This window comes from Nothoprocta perdicaria, unplaced genomic scaffold, assembly GCF_003342845.1.
Source record: "Nothoprocta perdicaria isolate Ctin4 unplaced genomic scaffold, notPer1 scaffold_507, whole genome shotgun sequence".
NCBI lineage: Eukaryota > Metazoa > Chordata > Aves > Tinamiformes > Tinamidae > Nothoprocta > Nothoprocta perdicaria.
The window spans coordinates 121,536-131,033 of NW_020455763.1; the positions used below are offsets into that span (position 1 = coordinate 121,536).

The following is a 9,498-nucleotide window of genomic DNA, read 5'->3' on the forward strand; positions in this document are numbered from 1 at the left end:
ATCTGCTTATGACCACAGTTGGAGATTAGCTAGTCAGGCCCTTGTTCAGATCAGTACACCTGTTTTTCTTTTAAGTAACAGATACCTGCATGGTGGTTTTGCATTGTTAGTGATTTATTAAGAGCTTTAGCCCTTAATCCCATGTCTTTGCTGCCAGGCAGAAGTTCACCCATGGAATAAGATGGTCTGTTTACTCAGCGGGGAAATAAAACAGAATTTGTTTTGTTTTTTCTTTCTTTCACAGTGTTCCCTTGCTTCCACAGTAGAGCACAAGATTTTCTATTTCTTGCTGCTTTTGTTTATATTGTCTTTGTAAAGCTGATAGACGATTACAGCCCTCTTCCTACCCACACGCAAAGRAAGTGGCGGCCATCAATGTTTTGCATTGCATCCCCAACCTCCACCTCTTTTCCCTGCCCTTTCCGCTACTGCTTTTAGGACTGGGCAGGATAAAAGCATAAATGATGATGTTAAATACAGGTGTATATCTCAAACTGAACTGTCAGTGAAATGCTAACCTCATTACCTGCCCTCTGATCGCAATTAATATTTTTCTTCTGGTTGGGCAATTAAGTAAAACCACAAATTTATGTTACTACCYAGGTCTCTGGACAAAATGGGGAATGGATCAATGAAACCCAAGCACTTGAGGCATCCAGATAGACATATAGCAAGCCTCTCTGCTGGCTGTGCCGGCAGCTATAAGTTCCTGAAGGATCCAGCTCTGGGCATCGGTGTGACTGGGCAAGCTGATGTTCTCTGCAGCAGCTTGCTGGAACTGGAAAAGGAGCTGAAGAGGAAAGATGAAGAGTTACGAGCCAGCGAATGCCGCGTTGCTGAGCTGCAGGAGCAGCTGGCCGTGCAGACCAAGGTCATAGCAGAACTCACYAAGGAACTTCAGAACAAGTGTATCCAGCTGAACAAGCTGCAGGATGTTGTTCATGTGCAGGGAGAGAGCTCTCTTCAGACTTCTCCATTTACCGSGGCTCCGAGGATGAAAGTCGCTGCTAATAGGAGGAGAGGTGCTAAGGAAGGTGTGTCTGCCGAACCGACAACGTGGCTGTATGACCAGAGCAAGCAAGCGAGGTTTTCCTTTGAAAAAGCAAGAGTCAGAAAGGATTCCAGGTGAGCTCACTGCATGCCGGCTGTATGCCTGTGTTTCTGCTGTTGCAGCGACATACTCTTCCAGAAAAGGGGTCGACCTGCTGGAGARMAGCTCCACAGAGAGGGACCTGGGAGTCCTGGTTGACCCCAAGTTAACCAGGAGTCAGCAGTGTGCCCTCGCGGCCAAGAAGGCCAACGGGAKCCTGGCCTGCATCAGCAGGAGTGTTGCCAGCAGGTCAAGRGAGGTGATTCTGCCCCTCTCCTCAGCTCTGATGAGGCCGCACCTGGAGTATTGCGTGCAGTTCTGGGCTCCCCAGTCTAAGAGGGATGGGGAGCCCTCCTAGAGAGGGTCCAGCAGAGAGCAACTGAGATGATTAAGGGACTGGAACATCCATCATATGAGGAGAGACTGAGTGAGCTGGGCCTGTTCAGCTTGGAGAAGAGAAGGCTGAGAGGGGATCTGATTAACATGTGTAAGTTCATGAAGGGAGAATGCAGGGAARAAGAGGACAAGCTCTTCTCATGGGTGGCCAGCAACAGGACAAGGGGAAATGGGCTTAAGCTCAAACACAGSAAGTTCCATCTCCAGGTGAGGAGGAACTTCTTTCCCGTGAGGGTGACAGAGCCCTGGAACAGGCTGCCCAGGGAGGTTGTGGAGTCTCCTTCTCTGGAGGTCTTCAAAACCTGCYTGGATGCCACCCTGTGCCACATGCTCTGGGTGTAAGAGTCTTCTGGAGAGGTGAGGGAAGTAGACAGGACAGGGAATCCACTCAGGGAATCACATAAACTCAGATGACTACAGTGAGAATGGTTTGGGAAGAGCACCTGGCTGCATCCTAAGTGTTTTGGGTGCATTATGAACATTTATTCTGAGCTGTGTAAAAACAATGAGTCCAGTGTTGACATAGTCTGGTACAATATATAACAAAATGGTTTGTGTAGAGTGATTATCTTTCAGGAAGCTTTTTCCTGCCTTCCAGCTTTTGGCAATCATGTTTTAGGGACCTCTCCATTAGGGATCTGAATGTACTTTTTCCTCTTGGAATCCAATTATACCCCTGCAAAGGCCAGTGGTAGCTGTGACAGGAGCTGACTTTGTGGACAGAGTTATCCAGATTGGTATCTTTAAACATACCCTTAGGCCTGCTTTTACCTTGCAGTGTCCCAAGTATCTGCCAGAGCACAGTGCTGTCCAGAATAAACCTGGACTTCAGTTAGCAGCTCAAGTGTCTCAGACCTGTGGGGAGCTGTGTGGTTATTTTATGAAGGATTCATCGCATAGATGGATCCTTACTATAACTGACATGATAAAAGTCATCAATATGGATTGAGCTATCACCAGTCACGTCCAGCATTACATGTTAGAAGTGTCTCATGAACCAGAAAGGAGGTCTGAGTCACCAACAGGAGCTGCAGGATTCAGCTAGCAGTATTTTTTCCAGAATAAGAGAATTGTGATMATATCTTGTCTCCAGTGGCTTGATAGTTTCAAAAACTTGTGTGAAAGCTATTCTGTTTGTAATTGCTTGTCCTCTCCCAGCATGATCTGTGTGCGCAAGTCCACCAGCTGTTTCTCCAGCTTGCCTTCAGAAGTGCTGCTTGTAACTGCAGCAAGGAGTGAAGCGAAGAGAACAGCCAGGCAAGAAGGGACAAAGTGCACCACAGAGCTGGCTGCTTAGGACGAATGCAAATATTGCATATTTATACCGTCTAAATGCAGTGCTCATCATACCATGGATCAGCAAAGTGAAGAGACCTGAGTATTTTTGTTCAGGACTCTGTGGTTGAGCACTTCAAAATATATTTTTTTTATATATTCCATCTCCCATTTCTTTCTGAAGGAGATACTGTATAACACAACCGGATGAAGAAGTCCATCCTTTCTTTCTTTACCTCTTTCATCTCTTGAAAACCTTTGAATGGGATTCAGAGATTATCTTTTTTAGTGGTAGGTTTCCTGCTGATTGATTAGGATTTAAAATAGACCGATCTTCATTTCACTGAAAGCAAAGAAAATGTTTTAGCTTTGCCCAAACGGCTGAGCAGAACATTCTTCCCTCTCCTCTCCCCCATCTACAGCTTTCCCATTTCTCCATTTGTCCCTTTGTTCCCTTCTGTTCTCTTGAACTCTTTCCCAGCTTCCTTCATTTGCACATTCTTTAATTCAAGTTGTAGTCTTCTATGATGGCCAGAAACTTTGAATTGCCTCTTAATTATTGTCCTGAGAAGAGGTAATGTGAGAATGAAATGGAGCTCATGATTTCTGGTTCATTATCTGGTGCTAGAAAATGCACAAACTTTGCCAGAGTAATTAGCRTGCCAGCCTATTTGCCATGTATTCCTTAAAACATAAAAAAGAGGTGGCACCTCAAACTGCAGTATGCAAAAATAGTAAAAGCCAGTTTGGGACACTGAGCTAATCTTCTGGTTTTAATACAAACATAGTAATTTGGCAAATATGGTTAAAGTCTCAGCTGAGTAAAGAGCTCAAGTAGATTTTCTTCCCAAGAACCAGAATTATGACTGAAGAAAAAGGTATTTTACAGTATATCTGTTGTGTGATGAGGTTTGAATGGCTGGAATTCAGAAAATCAGCTCTAGGATGTACTATTTTTTATTATGTCATAGATTAAATAATATTTTCCTATATTAATCTTATTAATGGTTTACCTAGTGTTTTTTAATGGAAACAAGGTTTAATTACAAAATTTAATTAAGAAAAACCACAAAAGTTTTAAGATTTAATTAAAAAATAGAAATTAAAAAAAATCTTAACAAAAAAGTTTAAATCCTTCCATAACTAACTGTTTTGTGGCTCGCTAGCTCTTGATAGGACATGAAGTGGCAATATTCCTGGGCTTTACTCCAAGAAGGAGTTGGTTGGGGTTACATTATTGCTGGCATTACAGCAATCACAGGCTTTGGTTTTCACAGTGATATTTTGCAGTGATATTCTTTATTTTTGTCTAAAATCACAGGTAATAGGCAAGTAGTTTTGTTCTACATGCAGTTTAGACACCAAAAGTTCATGTATTTTTCCAGCTAAAAATCTGAAACTCAGTTATAAATTTGAGTATAGTATGGATCCTTGTTATCTGCTTTCCAATGGTTGAAAGCATGGACTTTGTGACTTTTTCAAGCTTTAGGCTTTGAAAGAATAGGTAGCTTGGAATGCGGTACAGCAGGAATTATGCTTTATTAACGAAACCTCAGTTCCTGTGGATAATCAAGTTAAAAACCTTGACGAATATGCTCAGAAATATTCCAGTCATTCACAAATTTGCATTTTTATTCTATTGCCACGGTCAGCAGAGTAGTAGTTGTTTATCTTTAGAGGTGTAGCTTTTAGGTCTAGGCATAATGCTTTTTTTTTGTACTTTTTAGTTAGTATAYTTTATAAAGCCCCACGCATCACATGCTCACAGGGGAAAATGAGTAGATAAATAGGTGCATTTACACTTTCTTCAACAAAATAAGTGATAGTGCAAGATTTTGCTCAGGCATTTTGTAGGGGTGAGCTTTGGGCAAGCTTAGTCCTTTTTTCTTTTCCAAATATTTTAGAAGGTGACAAATGTGAGAAAATATCACCTAACTGTGTTACAGGAAGATCTCCAGGGAATCTTCTTGAATTTGCATCAAGTCTAGCATCAAGCTAGACACCTTGAGAAGCAGCTGATGGAACAAACAGCGTAATCATGAAGGATTCATTTGGCAGGGCTTTTGAGTATAATATTTTTGTCTGGCGTAGCTCAACGTGACTGATTTTAGCAAAAGGCCTAGAAGCTTTRCACAGTGCTTGAACTGTCAAATATGAGTGGATTATTTCTTATGTGCATATTTAATCTCTTGAGATAGTTGAGTAAGTTCATCTTTTCTCTCAGCTTCCCCAAAAACGTGAATTTACTAGATGGAAATTTGATCTTTGAAAAATTTTGGCAAAGGCATGAAAATTTTGGAGGTTTGAACATGATCTTTTGGAAAGCAGATTCCTCTCAAAAATCTTTCAAATAGGGATTCTTCTACTTTTTATCTTCAGGGCTGGATGAATTGCCAAAAGCAAGTTTCCGTGTACATCAGTGCATTAAAAAATGCTGCTTGTTTTACTGTAATGGGAAGAACGTGGCAGTGTTCAAGAGACGTGTRTATGAGCCACTTAGGGACCTGGTTTAGCAGGCATGGTGTTGAAGGGTTTACAGTTGGATTTGATCTTGAAAGGCTTTTCCAACCTTAATTCCAACCTTAATTCAGCCTTACGGCTTTTCCAGCCGTGATGATACTGTGATTCTGTGTCCAAAATTGTTCGTATGAGTGTTACCAAGTGTCTGTGGGGCTTGTTTTCCCATTTTTCTAGAACTTGCAACCTCCATCAGCAATGCCTAAGCTATCCGTGTAAAATCCCATCCCATTGTGGCTCAGGATCTTGACCCTAGCCATTGCGGGAAGGGGAGCAAGAACTGAACTCTACATGTGCAAGAATAGGAAGTGTAGCTCCACAGAGGATAGGTTGTGTGATGACACATAGATTCATCAGTCTTAAGATGGAAATAACTGGGCAGTTCTATTGTCAAAAAGCAGTTCTTTGACTGGCAAGTGCTTTTTCTGAATGGGTGCTTGGGAATATATTCCAAGAGGAACACATCTTCAACAGCTAATAGTAAAGAGGAGCCYGAAGGCAGGAGAAGGATACTGTAGCAACTGGTGAAAGAAAGCTAATCCTGATCATGGTAGACCTTATAGAAATACTTTAAAAAAATGGAAAGATGGGTGTGTGGAGCTGTGCACCCCCTTTTTAGCTCTGTAAAGTATTCACAGTGGTGATGGCTAGCAGGAGTATGGTTAGATGCCTTCTGCCCTTCCAGGAAAACTTATTACCCCCAGCAGCTTTCTTTTTTTTTTATTATTTTATATTACTTATTACTCCCAGCAGCTTTTCTCACACTTGGGATGGGTATTGGGGAAGCTGGCATGCTGTGCTGGTGGCCCATGAAACCAGCAAGCAACTGGTGCAGAACCTGAACCGTGGTTGCATCTTGGATCCTGCACTGAGAAGCCAGCAATACATTCTGAAAACTTTAGTCCTCTATCTGCATCTCTGGAAGCTACAGCACTTATCATTTCATCAGCCATTTCTATGTTTTATTGCAGTACTGTGTGGAGGATGTAGGGCAGGATCAATTAAATTTCATTTTTAGCAGAAAATGAAGTTAATGATTATATTCTAATATAACTTGCTTCTGGAAGAAAAGGTTTTATGATTTCTAATTCAGGCTCTAAGTACAATCATTACCACAGATATTGTTTTTTATTTTCTGGCTTCTTTTCATTACCATTACTGCTTTTCAGCCCTATATGCATAGTAAGGCAAGTAGATATGACTAAATAATCGTTTATTCCTATATTCCCCCTCCAAAGAATTGACTGCACGACCTAATCCTGATAACCTTGTGTATGTGTATGGAAGCAGGAATGGGCTTTAGATGCTTCAGCAAGATGAAGCTATCTTGAGATGAATGAATGTCCGGTGAACAGAATGCTCCTGTGATACTAGATCTGGGTTTCTTTTGTTTTTTGAAACCAGTGAGAAGAAGCTCATCACGGATGCCCTGAATAAAAATCAGTTCCTRAAGAGACTGGAGCCTCAGCAGATCCGGGACATGGTGGAATGTATGTATGAAAGGACTTACCAGCAAGGGAGCTACATCATCAGGCAGGGAGAGCCAGGCAATCACATTTTTGTACTCGAAGGTAAGTGCTGCTTGGTTGTACGGTGCACATACACCAGAAGGAGGGAAGTCACTTAGAAGTCTCTACAGGAGACCTCAATGTTGACTTTTGTTCTGCTAAATTATTCCTACTGGCCCTGCTGAGGGCAGTGGGAGTTTTACCTGTATTTTTGTTTGTTTGTTCGTTTGTTTGTTTTTTGTAAAACAGCGTGAGGGCAACAGAAAGTGCCTKAGAAACTTCTGCCTGGATGTAATGCTCTTTCCTGTGTAAAAGAGCTTGAGAGACTTCCTTCACTTCGAAAGCTTAGAGGACAGCAAATCCTAGCAGTTGCAGATACAGCCAAACCTCTCTTGTCCGAAAGAATAGCAGATATTCCTTTAAACCCTGCAAGTTGCTCTGTGGTGAAACCATTTCTAAAATAAACTTACCTTTCAGTATTTCTACGAGCTCTTACCAGTTTCCTATGTGTAGGGTCTTGAGAGACAAGGTCCAAGTTAACTGTTCTCAGAATTCAGGGCTTYTTGTTTAAAGACAACTGTGCTAAGATGACCTCATAAAATGACACCAGCAGATCTGAAATTATCTTGCTGCTGTCGTCTTTGTTGACTGCTGCTGCTTTGTCACTCAAACCTCAATAAAGAGCGTGCAGAGATCAGCTCTACTGGAGCTGAGCACCTGGGAGTTACACTGGAGGAAATGTTCCCTTTCATCATCTCACTCCGACAGGAAATAAAGGACAGAAAGACAGTGCTAAAGAAATTTGCATTTGGAATTCATTTGCAAACTTCATTAATTCTGGACCACTAGGAGGGCTAGCAGCTCTTAAAAAATCRAGTTCCTACTGCAGGGAGTATGAAAGGCTGCTCTGTTGAGGCAGAAATATTAAAGGCAGAACTGAACATGGCATATATTAGAAAGCACATCTGCTGTCTTCTGGCCTTATGCAGATGGGTTAGTGTAATAAAAAAAAAAAAAAGTGGTAGCTCTGCTTATATAACGTACATGGTGCAGGGAAAAAAGGAGAGAGAAGGCTCATAATGGGGGGCTCTATTCTTATTAAGCCCGATGATAAAATTTTGAAAAACGTGTGAAATTTGAAGATGGGTTTGTGAGCCCAGTTTTGTTGGTTCCGTAGCCTTTCTTTTCTGAGGAAATAATGTATTTTCTGAGGAAATAACTTTTAGGGACATGTTTAATGGACCGATTTCTTAGGACATAAACCTAAGAAGAAATATTCACAATGTCTTTGACTTCTGCTAAATGTATGGTAAGACTCAAGGACCATTTCTTACAGGAGGTCTTACTTCTTTTCCTGCTCTGTCCCCTACATTCTGCACATACATGCATATTAAAAAACTATATGAGCAGTTTCTCTTATGAGCTCTCTTACATGATTAGTTTGCTGAGGAGGTAATCGCAACCACTTTGGGTAATATGTGTAGTAATCTCAACCACTTTGGGTAATCTGTGTACTAGAGCTCAGTTTTAATGCTTCTTATCTTGCTGACTTTTGACAGAGGGCAATCTGGAAGTCTTTCAGCAGAACAAGCTGCTCTCCTCCATACCCGTGTGGACCGCATTTGGGGAACTAGCCATTTTATACAACTGCACGCGGACAGCCTCTGTGAAAGGTATGCAAGGCTTCTTTTGGCAACGTTGCTCAAAATAAGCAATTGGGAAGGCTCTTGTATGCTGTTAGTTTTCTTTGAAGTCAGCATTTAGTAAATGTCTGCATGGGCTGGCAGTCCTCAGTATCTTCCCATTTCCTTCTTGGAGTTCTTTGTGCCTAGGGAATCTAATACCATGTCAGGAATATATTTCCATCTCTAAGGGTGGCCTTTGATAAAGAGTCAAACATCTCCAAAGTCTTTGGTGAGCCAGATATGTACAAAGCTAACTGCAAAGGAAGGTTTCTTTTGAAAAGTTGAGTGATTTAGTGGGAATGATATAAGTCTTTGACTGTTTTACTCTTGTTGCAAATGTAGCCTGGAGGTTTAAATTACAGTAAGTTTGAAAAGATTTCAGGAGCCTCAAAGGCAATTTTTATTGCCTTTGTGTTTTGCAGGTTCCATTTTCACTTTTTAGATACTTTCAATGTGGAAGGAGAGAAAAATAAAGCCCTAGAATTTGTATTCAACTGAGTAAACCTTATTACTGTAGGTGAAAAAAAATGCTGCTTTTATTTTTTTCTTCTCTCTAACTAGTTATTTGACTCTAATTCCTTCCTTCAGAAAATATTGAGTGTGTTATGTTGGGGGTAAGTGGTATTGGGTCTCTGAGCATCTTTTTGCAGGTGGATTTAGAAAAGGAACACTTGCCCAATTCAGTGTGTCATATTGCTGAGGGCAACRTCACTGCTTATTCCCGTGTTCGCCACCAAACTCGTTCCTGTGCCTTTGCAACAGACTATCAGCAGTGCCTGGAATGGTCAGTAAGGTTTTATTTTCATCGTCTGGCAGGTAGTGGAGTGACTGGAATATTACAYGGGAGAAGATAGACTGCTGAGGTGAAATATGCAATGTAACCTTTTCTCCTCACCSTAATGTGACTTACTTTCCAATTGCTCCAAGGCAAGTTTCAAGTTAGGTTTGGGTTATAGCATAAAGATATATTCTTCAGCTGGAATCTCTGTAAAAAAAGGAAAAGGAAAAGGAGAGGGAAAGGGAAAGG

The 9,498-nt window shown here is 41.4% G+C and overlaps 1 protein-coding gene across 1 annotated transcript in view; it reads left to right on the forward strand.

The window, feature by feature from the left end:
• The first annotated feature begins 616 nt into the window (after positions 1–616).
• The window catches only part of PRKG2 (protein kinase cGMP-dependent 2), a 23,629-nt gene continuing 14,747 nt past the window's right edge, over positions 617–9,498 (forward strand). The window contains exons 1-3 of the mRNA XM_026048029.1: positions 617–1,125; positions 6,683–6,849; positions 8,346–8,459. Of these exons, the coding sequence (XP_025903814.1) occupies positions 617–1,125; positions 6,683–6,849; positions 8,346–8,459 (790 nt within the window). The remainder of the gene's footprint in view (positions 1,126–6,682; positions 6,850–8,345; positions 8,460–9,498) is intronic.